At 55.4% G+C, this 15,382-nt stretch overlaps 1 protein-coding gene across 1 annotated transcript in view; it reads right to left on the reverse strand.

The window, feature by feature from the left end:
* Positions 1-268: 268 nt before the first annotated feature.
* Positions 269-15,382, reverse strand: part of AGBL2 (AGBL carboxypeptidase 2) — a 45,658-nt gene continuing 30,544 nt past the window's right edge. The window contains exons 17-18 of the mRNA XM_077819802.1: positions 6,267-6,318; positions 269-497 (exon numbers count right to left, since the gene is read on the reverse strand). Of these exons, the coding sequence (XP_077675928.1) occupies positions 269-497; positions 6,267-6,318 (281 nt within the window). The remainder of the gene's footprint in view (positions 498-6,266; positions 6,319-15,382) is intronic.

Consider the following 15,382-nt stretch of genomic DNA (forward strand, 5'->3'; position numbering starts at 1 on the left):
AGGAAAGGCCACGGTGCAACGCTCATGATGCAGTCAGCCTGTACTCTGAACAGCCAGGCCCCCACTGGAGCCCTGAGCAGCCTGTGGGGCTCCTCTGCCCAGCGCCGGCAGCTCTCAGAGACAGTCATCAGAGGGGTCCTGCCCCACGCTGATCTTCACAGCCCCTTTCAGGGAGGGAGCCCGGATGACTGTTCCAAAGCCCTTTAATTAGCCTGCCAATGCAGGCGGGAGGGGGCTCTGGCAGGGAGAGGCCCAGCCCTGCAGCCCCTTACTTGGGCCAGGAGGGGCTCTTGCGTCTCTCTGGCTCCATGCAGGGGGGCTGGAGCTCCAGCAGGCTCCATGTGACTCGTCTGGGAGGCAGAAGGTGCTGCGATTGGCTCTGCTTCAGCTTGTGGGATCCAACGGGCACGCTCTGGCCAGGGACCTGGGGTCTCCGGAAGAGGTTTCTGCTCAGCAGTAGAGTCACAGTGGGCTGCTCGGGGCCCCACCACACAGACCTGAGGAACAGACACAGCCGGGCTCACTCAGGCCTTGGGGCTGCTGGGTCTGAGCCCATCCTCTCTGCCATATCCCCCACCTCTGTCCCAACCCATCAACCTCTTACCTTCAAGCTCCTTTCTCCTCCCACCGTAAGCTGCTCTCTCTCCAGTCCCTTGTGCCCCCTCCCCTCTGGGCCTTTCCCCAGCTCCATCATGGCCCTACTTCATTCCCCCAAGAAGTGCTGTCCCCATTCCCTCGGGCCTCCCACAAGCTCCCTTGCCACCCCATCCCCTGCCCCCATTTCCCAGACCACTCCAGGGGCTCTGCCCATCCCTGCCCCATTCCCTTGACAACCTGGGTCGCCATCTCTCCATCATGTCCCCTCCCCTGTGTGCCCGCTCTTCCCACGGCCCCCACGGCCAATGGCCCCCCAACACTCCCCCCGCTTCCAGGAAGACTCTGAGGTGTCAGCGTCACTGTTACGTGCCCCAGCTCAGCAGGGATCCAGTCCTTGGCCTCAGGTCAGGCTCTGGCCCTTCCCAGCCCTGTCCAGCTGTTAACCTGGTAATGCCGCTGAGCCAGAGGGAAGGGGCTCCTGTGGGGAGAGCCCCATCCCTCTGGAGATAGCAGGGGGGCGGGCAGAGAGTGAGCACCCCCTGGAGCAGGAAGCTGAGGCTCAGAGTGGAAGTGTAATAAGCTGTTCTGTGCTCATACCACTGAACGCTGCCTCTCTGCTCCCCCCTTACACTGGTGCATCAGGGGGCATCTCTGATCCCAGGAACAAGGCCCCCCCATTCTCACTGTGCACTGCAGAGGGAGGAGGCAGATTAGAGCCAAAAGTCACAGCGGCAGGGCTCAGCCCCCCCTTCCCAGAAAACTCCCCAGGGAGAAGGCTCCCTAGCCTAACCCAGGGCTGCCGCAGGCAGGGCTCCCCCAGATTTCACCCATTAGAGCGCAGCTCAGTAGCAAGCTCACCCTCACCACCATGACAGCCTGGACTAGGAATCCCTGGGACCCCTACAGCTACAGCTGGTCAGTTAAAAGCCCTGGTCCGTTTATTCTACAATCCACACACATGCTCAGATTGTCTTGAAAGCTGCCATGCCCACTGAGGAGCTGGGGTAGAGTTTGTGCTGCAAATTTGGTGTCATTTGGCTAAGCAGCTCCCAGGATCCAGCTGCTGCAAATGACCTCATTTTCTAGTCAGCTGGTTCTTAGGGTTTTGCAAGTGGCCAGGGGAAAACGAAGCCCAGTATCCACGGCGCTCCGATCCCTCTCCCAGCTCCCGCTGGCTTCTGACTGGCTTACAGGGAAAACCGTTCCTTACCTGCACTCCGACCATTGTTCTGCGAGGGGTGGGGGCAGACATGCATTCCACTCAGGTGGGCACGCCCAGTGCCCCAAAGCCAGAGAACTCTGTGTAGCAAAGCCCCTTGGGGTACCGCACGCACCCCCAGGACCCCAGCCCAGCCCCCGTCAGTTCCTTCACACTGGCAGCCATTTGTCTGGAGACTCCGATGCAGAGGGACCCGAGGGCATGCCGGGGAGTACACGACTGCACCCACCTCTCAAAGAACAACAGTAACTGTAACCATGAGTAACCATTTCTTCTCCCAGTGGTTGTAGATGTGCAGACCACTTGGGTGACTTGCAAGCAGTAGTGGCTCGGCGTCTATTTAAATAGCGACTGCAGAACTGCTCTTCCACAGCTCACTTCCGCCCTAGAAGCCTTCCTGACCATGTAGTTTGGTAAAGTTGGATATGGAAGACTCAGTAGCAGCCCTGAATATATCTAATATGGGAACAACCATGAGAAATGCCACTAAGGCAGCCTGGTGTTTGCTACACCCTATTGTAATGCAGGAAGTAATCTGTCTGGAAACTGTCTGCGCCAAAACCACTTGACCGCTCGTCTGGTCTGCACAGGAGACATCACGCCACAGTGATAATAAAACTGGCTTAGTCCCATCCAGACAGAAAGCCAGGTTCGTCTGACATGCAACATAGGAAGGTGCTGGTCATCTGCACTGGAGTGCAGCTTAGGAAAAATACAGGCAACTGTATAGTTTGGTTAAGGTGACGTGGTGAAACTTTAGACAAACATTTTGGATGTGGCCTTAAGGCTCCTCTGTCTTTCACTAGCTGAATGTCTGGAGGTCCTGTCATTAGGGCCTGAGTTCACCTGCCCTCCTTGCTGACGTTATAGCAATAAGAAAGGCGGTCTTTTGGCAAAGGAAGGACAGAGTACAGGTTGCTAGAGGCTCAAATAGCGGCCCTGTAAGGGCAGCAAGCACAGTGTTAAGTTCCAACAGGGGAACCCCTTCTTTATAGGTGGGAAGAGGCAAACAACACCTTGCAGACATCTAACAACCATGGGGCTGGAAAATACCGACTTCCCGTGGATCAGGGAATGAAACACTGAGATTGGTGCCAAGTTGACCCTCAATGGCTGAGAGCAGGCCCCATGGTTTACGATGTAACCGGTAATCTAAAATGTCCTGAATCCGGACTAGTACCAATCGAATTCCCCGAGTCAATGACAAACCCAAAAAGCATTTCCACTTGGCCGAAGAGGTTGATCTAGTAGATAGCTTCATATTATTAGCAGAACCTGTTGGACTGCCTCTGAACAGTTCTTTTCCACTTAATCTGAGCACGCAGCATTCATACCATGAGATGCAAACTGCCGCCATGGTGCGGAGACAGTAGGTCCAGGAAGAGCGCAAGAGGCACAGGACATTGGATCAACTGGCTGTGAAGGCTGGAGAACCAACATTGTCTTGGCCAGGCTAGTTCAATGAGCATCTGTTTGGCCTGATCCAGCTTCATTTTGAGAATGACCTGAGGGACAAGCAGAATTGGGGGAAGGCTGATCCCCAATTCAGTTGAGGGCATTGGTCAGAGAGCCTGGACTGTGACCTGCTCTAGAGCAAAACTGACAGCACTTCTTGTCTTTTGTTGCAAATAGGTTGCCAGATGGAAAGCCCCAGTCCCTGAAGATGGACCTTCACAGAGCACTCATGATTCTTGGAGAAATTCCTGCTGAGCTGATTGGACAATTGATTCTGGGCACCTGGAATGTAGGCAGCTGTGGTAAAGTCTTTCTTGATGCAAAAGTGCCAAAAAGTTATCACTTCCCAACAGAACTGATTGAAGTGGTTTGTTGAACTGGTTTGTTCACACACTACATTGCAGTGGTATTGTCAGGATTTATATAAACAGACGTGCCCCTGATGTGAGAGAGAAAAAACTTGGCACATTGTAAATCACTCAGAGTTTACTTGTTGAGACCTTGGAGGTCGAGTATAGGTGTCAGCCCTCCCTTGGACGTGGGGATCAGAAGTAACCTGAGTAGAACCCCTTTCCCCCAGTGTTGGAGGGGAACTTCTTCTATGGCCCTTGAAGCGCATAGAGTCTGAAGCTCTTGAAGAAAGGCTGTAGTCATCCTCCTTAAGGAGTGTTGGTGAGACTTAAAGTCTTCTGGTGGAATCGTCTGGTGAGGAGGATGACAGGAAGTGGAACAGATGGGCTCCCCTATGGTAAGGCTTGTGCCCGTGATAAGGGGTCACTCTGCTGTAGTAGACTCAGTGGGAGCTGTATCAGTTTGTGTCTCCAGTCTCGGTGGTCCAGGAAGTGAGACAACCGAAGGACAACAGCTCTGGAGTGAGCTGATGATTGAGATCTTGAAGAGCGGTGGGCACTCCAAGGAGGCCAGAGAGGAAATTAATGTGGTACAGGAAGCCAGTATGTACCGGCCCAAGAACTCATGTCCCTGCTGAGGGAACGCTGTTGTCTTGGTAATGATCTTCTGGAGGAAGGGGATGGAAGAAAGAGAGAAGGATTCTGAGCCTGATTGCAAGGAACACCCCAAATAGTGAACAGATGAGTTAAACCTGCCAAGCCCACTAAGTACCCCAATCTGTTTGAGGTCCGGTGAGGAGACTGGACTGGTACCAAGGATGGTACAGTAGTCAGTGGCATGAGTACTGCTTGGGAAGTTGAGGCTGCACTAAAATGCAGTACGGGAAAGGCTGTCAGTCCTGTGCAGAGATCGGTACCCTAGCCGAAGAATGGCTTGGTACTGAAGGTTTGGAGACTGGGACTAGCGCTATCGTCGGAGCCGAAAACGGTATTGGTACCCAAGCAGAATGTCTTGGTGCTGATGATGGGACCAGATCCACCTCTTTGGTGCGCTTCTTAACCGGTAACAAGGGAGAAGCCAGTAACTGTCCATAGTCGAAAGCAACTGACCCACACTGGCCCAGGACTGCAGGGGGCTTCCCCACAGATGAGGACTCCTGTGTCAGAGGTGAATCTGGGACAGAGAGGCAGAGTAAATCAGCTGCTGCCTGAAAAGCCTGTGGTCAGTACTGTCAGTGCCAATGTGCTGGCACCGGACTCAACAGATGTGTCCTGAAGATATTGCCAGAACTGACGGTATGGTACTGGGCAGTTTGCTTCTCAGTACTGGGGAGCGGGTAGATGGTCCTCGTCCTGCTCTATTTTGGACACTCAAGGAGACTTGCTAATGCTCCGCACACTCCTCCTAGAAGAGAAGGAAGAGTCTCTGAGCCCCGGAATGGCTCTGATTAGTTTTGTGAGCCCTCTTCCTTGGAGGACTACAGGAAGGAGAATGGTCCCTTCTCCATGGAGAAGAACCTGAGTCTGGCTGTCTATCAGAAATTGACACTAGCTCCAACACAGTTTGTGAGGCCGGGTGAGCTATGCAAGCTCCCAGATCCTCCTGGGGTTGCTCCTGGAGATGTTACTTCAGGCGTAGGTGTCCAGCAACAAACATTTTCCTTTCCTGTGCCCCTCTCCCAGGCACAACGAGCATCAAATGTGGTGGTCACTAGACGGGACAGCCACATGAAGGACAGTGCTTAAAATTCGGTGAAGGCATAGCGCCAGGCTTACTAACTAACCAGCCACTCATGGAACTGCTAACCCTCACTAACTAGGTAGCTAATGGGGCTAAAACTATTTACAAGGCACACAGAGTGATCTTGCTGTGGTGCAATAACCATGAGAAACTGCAAATCAGGCTGTGGGTGGTGAGAAGGAACTGAGTGCGGGGGGTGGGCACTGCCCTTATATTGCCTCAGGAGGGGCCCTGAGGAGGGACAGGGCGCATGTGCTGCCCCAGCGGGTACTGCTACACAAAGTTCTCCAGCTTTGCTGTGCTGGGCACTCACGCGCCTGAGTGGAAACATGTCTGTAGCCACTCAAAGGAGGACTGCCTCTTGGGAGCTTTTATGCCCTCAGCTATCTACTGCTCAGCCCCCCAAGAGCTAAGTTCCCCTTTGCATGTTGCTGGCTGAGGTTTGCTGGCTTTGCTCAGCCTGGATTTCCAGTTCCTGAAGGATCTCTGGCTGGACCGACCTCTCGACCCTGCCACTTATCTGCCCCTCCCACATTTGCGCTCAAAGGGATGTATGCCCACAGAAACCCCTGGGCTGTTTCTTTATGGAGCCCCCGTGCCAGTCGAAGGCTCAGAGTGCCCCATTCCCTGATCAATGAATGCTCTAGTCCTGCCTCCTCAGCTGCAGAGCCGAAGGAGCCCCGCTGGCGCTGGGTCCCTGCAGAGCGAAGCAGGCAGGGGTGCTCTTTAGGGCTGGGGAAGCTGGGGGCAGGAGTGCGGCCACTGCGTGTGCTGAGCGGTCAGACCCCCTCAGGCCCACAGCTGGGCTCCGCCTCGGGTACCCCCTCCCCTCCATTCTACACACCTACCCTGCCAGGGTAGGGAGCCCTGGCTGGGGCAGGGGGCGTGGGCCCCAGCACGGTACCTGCTTGGGCTGGCTCCAACCGTGGATGCAGAGTGCGCCAACGTTGAGCGGCCTAGAGACAGAAGAGAGGCAAAGGTCAGAGCACTAAGAAGCAACAGGATCCAGCAACACCTGCTCTGGCTCTAGGTGCGGCTCCACGGGATGTGTGGGAGGTGAGCGAGAGGAGACCCCAGTGCCCTTCCAGGGTACAGCCATTACTGGAGAGATTCCTCTCCCTTCCCCAGCTGTGTATTAACGCCTAGGTCGACAAGGCCTAGGCCTAGGGCGGCAAATTTATAATAGCAGCCAGAAGCTTCTTCCCCCGGTGCCAGTTCGTGCCCTCCACCCCTGCCCCAACTCCACCCCTTCCCCACCCCCTCTGCCCCCATTGGTCCCCTTCCCCAAATCCCCGCCCCGGCCCCGCCTCCTCTCCTGGGCGCGCCACGTTCCCCCCCTTCGCAAAGCTGTTTTGCACACAAGCACTGGCAGGGAGCAGGGAGAAGCAGGACCCGGCGATGTGCTCAGTGGAGGAGTCAGAGTTGGAGCGGAGGTGAGCTGCGACGGGGGGGCCGGGAGCTGCTCGGGGGGGGGGGGGAGGGCAATTATTTCAGGGCCTTGGGCGGCAAAATCATTAATCCACCACTGCCCTTCCCCCACCACAGATCGTCAGCTCCCTCTCTGATGGGGGAGAGAGAGTCCTCTCGCACACTTTGCACCCACTGGCTACCCCTAGTGGGACCCACGTGGATCCCATGGGGGTGTTTACCTTGCAGTAGGGATGGGGCCGGGGTGCTGAGAGCCATTGAACCAAACTGTAAACCCTGTGCATGATGGAAACCACTTCAAGCCAGGGGTGCGGTCACCCCCCCCCACACACACCCCTTGTTTCAGCACCTATGAATAGGACCCAAATACCACCATCCTCATGGTGAGGGGAAAGGAATTTCCCCGGAACAGCCCAGCTCTGCCAGGCTCTGGTGGGGTGGGGGGGAGGAATTTCCCAGGAACAGCCCAGCTCTGCCAGGCATTGGGGCCGAGGGGGGTAGGAAGTTCCCAGGAACAGCCCAGATCTGCCAGGCTCTGGAATGTGGGACTGGGGGGGGCCACTCTGGACCATGGCAGGTGCCTGGCCTGTCTCTTTGACCTGAGTGCGCATTCCCCCTGCAGGAGGGCACTCCCCCACTGTGGTGCCAGCTCGCTCCCGCCCTCACCTGCATGCTGGCTGCCGTGTGGCTCTCCGTCCAGCTGGGCATGGAAGGGCGGGGGGTGCTCTCTGATGGGTGACACGCCGACGGGTCTCTGGGGCTGCGGCAGGGTCAGCATGGTGATAAGCAGGGGCTGGGGCTGCCGGGCCTTCCATAAGCGCTCAGGCCCAGGGCTGTGCCGGTGACACAGCTTACTCTCCCATAGACGCTCTTCTGGGAGCAGACAAACTGTGGGGGCAGAGGGTTTGAGCCTAGGGACGCAGCCCAGTGCCTGGGAGCTGTGGCAGGTCTGCTCTGACAGGGGGGTCCACCCATTCCTTCACACACACACACCCCACCCATGCCCTTAGCAAGCCACAACTGGGAACTGGCCTACAGAGAGCTTCATCGGGATCTGCCCAGCTCCAAGGGGTGGGTTCATGAGGGACACTGTAGACCCTATGCAAGCGGGCGATGGGGGCACATGCCTTGCACCAGTGTGGAAGTGGGGGACAGGGCAAGTGTCCTGATGATGGGGGCCATCTTGGGTAGCCTGCAGGGGGCTCAGAGAGTCTCAAAGAGTCTGCTGCTCCCCCCTCACCAGTCTCCCTCACTCTGCTGCCTCCCAGCTCCCCTTCTGCACTGCCCTCCTAAGAACCTCTGGGAGCAGGCAGGGGAGGTCTGAGACTAGCAAGAGACTCGAAGGCAGCAGAGCAGAGGCATGCCCCCTCTCCCCCAGTTCTCCAACCAGGGCCTGGCCACGCCACACTAGCAGACATCCCCTCTTAGTACACAGGCTCTCTCTCGAGATGGGGCCATCTGACGGACTTGGGTGGGCCCTGCTCCTTCATGCAGGGAGGGCCTCGCAGCGAGTGGCTGTGTGGAGCGCTGCTGGCAAAGAGACAGGCTTAGCTCTTACCCTTGTCAAAGGGAAGCGTGTTCTCTTCATCTCAGGTTCATCCATGCTGCCACCCCCACCCCTTGGTGTTTGGGGCTGGCTTGATCTCCACTGAAAAGTTGGATCAATACAGCAACGCTGGTCAGGGGAGTGAAGAAACCACAGCCCTGACCAGTGTAGCTCTCCTGACAAAACCTCCAGTGCAAACACAGCTGTGACAAGGCAGCTTCCATGGACATAGCTACCATCATTCGGGGGAAAAACGGTTACTCACCTTCTTGTAACTGTTGTTTTTCGAGATGTGTTGTTCACGTCCATTCCAATCAGGTGTGTGCGCACTGCACGCACAGTTGTTGGAAAGTTTTCCCTTAGCAGCTCCCGTCGGGTTGGCTATGGAGCCCCCCTGGAGTGGCACCTTCATGGCGCTCAATATATGACCTGCCAACCCAGCGCCCCCTCAGTTCCTTCTTGCCGACTACTCCAACAGAGGAAGGAGGGTGGGTATTGGAATGGATGTGAACAACACATCTTGAAGAACAGTTACGAGAAGGTGAGTAACCGTTTTTTCTACTTCGAGTGCTTGTTCACGTAGATTCCAATCAGGTGACTCCCAAGTTCTACCCTGGAGGTGGGGTCGGAGTTAAGGAATTGCTGATTGGAGCACCACTCTGCCGAATGCTGCATCATCTCTGGCATGTTGGGTGATAGCACAGTGAGAGGTAAATATGCACCGAGGACCATGTTGCTGCCCTGCAAATTTCTTGTATTGGGACCTGGGCCAGGAATGCCGCTGACGAGGCCTGTGCCCTTGTGTGCCGTAGGAGCTGGGGCTGGCGCCTTGGCCAGCTCGTAGCACGTGTGGATGCAGGACATGATCCAGGAAGATATTCTTTGAGATGAGAGCAGGAGGGCTTTCATCCGGTCTGCTACCACCATGTACAGCTGGTTTGACTTCCTGAACAGCTAAATATGCTCAATGTAGAATGTTAGCACTCGTTGAACATCCAATGAGTGTAGCCTCTGCTCTCGACTACTGGCATGAGGCTTAGGCTAGAAGATAGGTAGAAAAATGTCTTAGTTAGTATGAAAGAGTGACACTACCTTGGGAAGCAAGGCTGGGTGAGGCCTGAGTTGCATCTTATGCTTGTGGAAGACCATGTAGGGTGGATCAGAGACAAGGGCCTTTAGCTCTGACACCCTCCTAGCTGATGTGATGGCCACCAGGAAGGCTACCTTCCATGATAGAGAAGGCAACAAGTTGCTATTGACTCAAAAGGGGCCCCATTAATTTGGAGAGGACAAGATTGAGGTCCCATGCTGGGACAGGCTGTCTGGTCTGAAGATATAGGCATTCCAAACCCTTGAGGAAACAGCTTACCATGGGGTTAGCAAATACGGATTGGCCAGATGCTCCCGAGTGAAAGGCTGAGATAACAGCAAGATGTACTTTGATGGATGACACTGCCAGGCCTTGTTGTTTCAGGTACAGAAGGTGCTCTAGAATGAGTGGTACTGACGCCTGGAGTGGAGATGTACGCTGCTGGTCACACCAGCAAGTGGACCTTTTCCACTGAGCTAGATATGTGGTCCTAGTAGATGGTTTCCTACTGCCAAGTAGGACCTCCCATCCTGGTTCTGAGCACAGAAGCTCCATGGGGTTTAACCATGAAGCTTCCAGGCTGTGAGATGGAGGGACAGACTTTGACTCCCTCAGGGAACTGATGCGCAGGATCCCCTGGGAGAATAACATGAGGGGGAAAGGAGTCCAGGAGAGCTGGCTATATTTTAAAGAATCCTTATTGAGGTTACAGGGACAAACCATGCCGATGTGTAGAAAGAATAGTAAATATGGCAGGCGACCAGCTTGGCTTAACAGTGAAATCCTTGCTGATCTTAAACACAAAAAAGAAGCTTACAAGAAGTGGAAGATTGGACAAATGACCAGGGAGGAGTATATAAATATTGCTCAGGCATGCAGGAGTGAAATCAGGAAGGCCAATCACACTTGGAGTTGCAGCTGGCAAGGGATATTAAGAGTAACAAGAAGGGTTTCTATGGGTATGTTAGCAACAAGAAGGTCAAGGAAAGTGTGGGAGGCAATCTAGTGGCAGAGGCATAGGCGCCGACTCTGTGGGTGCTCCGGGGCTGGAGCACCCACGGGGAAAAATTGGTGGGTGCTCTGCACCCACCGGCAGCTACTCGCCCAGCTCACCTCTGCCTCCACTTCCTCCCCTGAGCATGCCTTCCCCGCTTCTCCCCCTAGCTCCCAGTGCTTGGCGGCGCAAAACAGCTGTTTAGCGGCAGCAAGTGCTGGGAGGGAGGGGGGAGGAGGGGGAATGCAGTGCGCTCGGGGAAGAGGCGGGGCCAGGGCGAGGATTTGGGAAAGAAGTCCAACAGGGGCAGGGAGGGGGCGGAGTTGGGCTGGGGACTTTGGGGAAGGGGTTGGAATGGGGGCGGAGCAGGGGTGGGAGAAGGCAGGGCAGGGGTGGAGTCGAGGTGGGGCCAGGGGCGGGGGGGGGTCAAGCACCCACTAGCACCAGGAAAAGTTGGCGCCTATGGACAGAGGATGTGGAAAAAGCTAATGTACTCAATGATTTTTTTGCCTCTGTCTTCACGAACAAGGTCAGCTCCCAGACTGCTGCACTGGGCAGCACAGCATGGGGAGGAGGTGACCAGCCCTCTGTGGAGAAAGAAGTGGTTCAGGACTATTTAGAAAAGATGGATGAGCACAAGTCCATGGGGCCAGATGTGCTGCATCTGAGAGTGCTAAAGGAGCTGGCGGATGTGATTGCAGAGCCATTGGCCATTATCTTTGAAAACTCATGGCGATCGGGGGAGATCCTGGATGACTGGAAAAAGGCTAATGTAGTGCCCATCTTTAAAAAAGGGAAGGAGGAGGATCCTGGGAACTACAGGCCAGTCAGCCTCACCTCAGTCCCTGGAAAAATCATGGAGCAGGTCCTCAAGGAATCAATTTTGAAGCACTTAGAGGAGAGAAAATTGATCAGGAACAGTCAGCATGGATTCACCAAGGGCAAATCATGCCTGACTAACCTAATTGCCTTCTATGCTGAGATAACTGGCTCTCTGGATGATGGGAAAGCAGTGGATGTGTTATTCCTTGACTTTAGCAAAGCTTTTGATACCGTCTCCCACAGTATTCTTGCCAGCAAGTTAAAGAAGTATGGGCTGGATGAATGGACTATAAGGTGGATAGAAAGCTGGCTAGATCGTTGGGCTCAACGGCTAGTGATAAAATGGCTCCATGTCCAGTTGGCAGCTGGTATCAAGCAGAGTGCCCCAAGGGTCAATCCTGGGGCTAGTTTTGTTCCATATCTTCATTAATGATCTGGAGGATGATGTGGACTGCACTCTCAGCAAGTTTGCAGATGACACTAAACTGGGAGAGGTGGTAGATACGCTAGAGGGTACGGATAGGATACAAAGGGACTTAGACAAATTAGAAGATTGGGCCAAAAGAAATCCGATGAGGTTCAACAAAGACAAGTGCAGAGTCCTGCACTTAGGGCGGAAGAATCCCATCCACTGCTACAGACTACAGACCGAGTGGCTAGGCAGCAGTTCTGCAGAAAAGGACCTGGGGTTACAGTGGACAAGAAGCTGGATATGAGTCAACAGTGTGCCCTTGTTGCCAAGAAGGCTAACTGCATTTTGGGCTGTATAAGTAAGAGCATTGCCAGCAGATCGAGGGAAGTAATCATTCCCCTCTATTCAGCATTGCTGAGGCCTGATCTGGAGTACTGTGTCCAGTTTTGGGCCCCACACTACAAGAAGGATGTGGAAAAATTGGAAAGAGTCCAGTGGAGGGCAACAAAAATTATTAGAAGGCTGGAGCACATGACTTATGAGGAGAGGCTGAGGGAACTGGGATTATTTAGTCTGCAGAAGAGAAGAAGGAGGGGGGATTTGATAGCTGCTTTCAACTACTTGAAAGGGAGTTCCAAAGAGGATGGCTCTAGACTGTTCTCAGTGGTAGCAGATGACGGAACAAGGAGTAATGGTCTCAAGTTGCAGTGGGGAAGATTTAAGTTGGATATTAGGAAAAACTTTTTCACTAGGAGGGTGATGAAGCACTGGAATGGGTTACCTAGGGAGGTGGTGCAATCTCCTTCTGTAGAGGTTTTTAAGTTCAGCTTGACAAAGCCCTGGCTGGGATGATGTAGTTGGGGATTAGTCCTGCTTTGAGCAGGGGGTTGGACTAGATGACCTCCTGAGATCCCTTCCAACCCTGATATTCTATGATTCTATGATTCTATGACTGGAGGTCCAGGTGATGAAGGTGACCATGATCCTGAGTGATCAGATCGGAATGCAGTGGTAACTCGATTGGAGTGTCCACTGGCAGCTCTAGGAGCATGGAGTACCAGTGTTGTCGGGCTACACTCAGGCCACCAGAATTACCTCCACTCTGCCTCTGCGGATCTTGAGAAGTGGCTTGTGCACAAGAGGGATCGGGGGAAAGGCGTCCAACAGGGTTGCCAGGGTATGCATACCTAATGACTTCATAGTCACCCGGGAGTCTTTTAAACTGTGCAGCTTGGAGTCTGTTTGCTCCGAAAATAACCCTGTGCCTTCAAATGGTAGGTCCTGCAGAGTTTGCTGCAGCTCTGGGGGCAACCCAGATGCCTGTAGCCATGAGCTTCTCCTCATGGCTACTCCTGAGGAAAGGGTGCGGGAAGCTGAGTCCGCCAAGTCCAATGAAGCCTGGAGGGAGGTTCACACCACTGCCTTCCCTTCATCAGTGATAGCCGAGAACTTGGCTCTGGAGTCTGGTGGAATCAGCTACTTAAACTTCAACATGGAGGCCCACGGGTTGCGTATATTTTCCTGCCAAAAAGGTCCATCCTTTTAGACTCCTTGGATTTAGGGGCCAGCCCTTGCTGCCCCCGTCTCTCTTTCTCATTCACTGCCGATATTATGAGGGAGCATGGCTGTGAGTCAGAGAACAGGTACTCGTACCCCTTGGAGGGAACGAAGTACTTGCACTCTAGGCCCCTGGCGGTGGGCGGGATTGAGGCAGGAGTCTGCCACAGAGTCTTAATATTGCTCTGGATAGTTTTTATCAGTGGCAGAGCTACCCTGGACGCCCTTTGGCGCAAGGATGTCAACCATGGGGTCTTCAGGTTCCATCACCTCCTCCACCTGTAACCCCATGTTACGGGCAATCCTTCGTAGAAGGTCCTGGTGGGCCCTGTGGTCAATTGTGGGGGGCCCCGAAGTTGAAGCTCCTACCACTGCTTCGTCCGGGGACAAAGATGAGGAGGCCAAAGGTTGTACGAGATCCTTCTGACCCTCCAGCTCCCTGACCTCCTCCTGTTCAGCTTCTGGGACTTCTATGGTGACCATAGCTGAGGTGACAGTAGCCTGGCCTTGCAATGAGTCATGCCACCGAGTTGCCTCGGTGGTTGCTTGCGCCACGGTCGCCTCAGAACCATGGGGCATAGGCCGGTCCTTGGCTGTCTGGGTGGTCGGTGCTCCGAGGCCACCAAATGGGAGCCCAAAAAGGCCACTGCACCAGAGGCTGCCACTGGGATTGCCATGCCATTGGTGCCTTCCTCCATCGCTTGTTGGATCTATGCCTGCTGTGACGGGAATAGTACGAGTCACCATCCGAGTCCAAAGACACGGATCTCGACCGAGATGATCACAGTGGCGCCGCATGGTGCTGCGCCGGGGACCTGTGCCAAGTTGATGATGCAGGGGACCAGTGTGGAGACACCTGGGCCGGGGACTGAAATCGGGAATCCGATGTCGTGGATCCGATGCCAGGAACTGGTACTGAGAGTATGATACCGAGGGTCAGTGCCAATCTTCTCTCAGAGCCGGGGATCACTGCCGCTCCCTCATTGGTGCTGGGGAGCATCATGCCACCGGTGCCAGGGAACCCCTTGCGGAGTCCGGTGCCAGACAGCAGTGCCTTGAGGGTGGCGATCTGGAGAGGTGTCAAGGCGAATGGTGCCAGGCAGGAGAGGGTGACCGCTGCATCATGGCCAGCTTGCCTCTAGATGATGTAGGTCGTGGCAGCACCGGGGGGCTTATCTCTGATCACAGGGGGCTGAGGAGCTGTCATCACTATTAAGTCCTGGGGTGGAGGGTAACTCCAACTCCGCCACGTGGCACTGCCCATCCTGGGAGTCGTGTGCCAGACTTGACAGTCCCCCGTGGGAACCGAAGTTGACGGCGTTGACTCTTGCTGCCTGGACGCTGAGGGCTCCTTCACGGAATGCCCCAGTGCTGCGCCTGCAGGTGCCACTGTTTTCTGCACCGGGGAGCGCCCCCTGTCGGCTTTTCTATGCCGCTTGTACTGCACCAGTGAGTGCGAGTGGTGCCGGGTTGTCTGTGCACGCTGCGGTGCCAGGGAGCGCCAGTGCCGGGTCTCTTAGACTAGAGCGCTTCCTCAGCACCGTGTCACCATGGGCGACGAGTTCCATGGGCCCGCGGTGCCCAGGCACCACGGGCCCGGCTCCTGCACTGTCTGAGGCCGGGTCTCTCCCTCGGCCCTGCCTTCTGCCATGGGCGCCCCCCCACGCATCCCCAGGGCCATTTAAAACAGCACAGGGCCCCCACTCACCACCGGCAGCGCAGCAGAGCTGAGCGGCTTCCTGCCTGCTCGCTCCACCTGCCTGCTGGCCCCTCCCTGCAGCCCCTGGGCGGGGTGGGTCTGTGTCCCACCCCAAGCGCCCCTGAGGCCAGTGGGAAACTGCGGGGGCAGTGTCTGGGGGTAGCAGCACATGGAGACTCCCGGCCTACCCTGCCTAGAAGCCCCAGGTAAGTGCCGCACCCCGCCACCCCCTCCCAGAACCTGCACCCCCAGCCCGGAGCCTGCACACAGAACCCAAACTCCATCCCAGAGCCTGCACCCCTACCCCCTTCCCACACCTGCCCCCAAACTCCCTCCCAGAGCTTGCACCCCTCACCTCCTCCTACATCCCCACCCCTTGCCCCAGCCCAGAGCCTACACCCAAACTCTGTTCCAGAACCTGCACCCCCTCCCTCTGCACCCCCTCCTGTCCCCAAACTCCCTCCCTGAGCCT

The sequence above is a fragment of the Eretmochelys imbricata genome, chromosome 6 (genome assembly GCF_965152235.1).
Source record: "Eretmochelys imbricata isolate rEreImb1 chromosome 6, rEreImb1.hap1, whole genome shotgun sequence".
In the NCBI taxonomy this organism is placed as follows: Eukaryota; Metazoa; Chordata; order Testudines; family Cheloniidae; genus Eretmochelys; species Eretmochelys imbricata.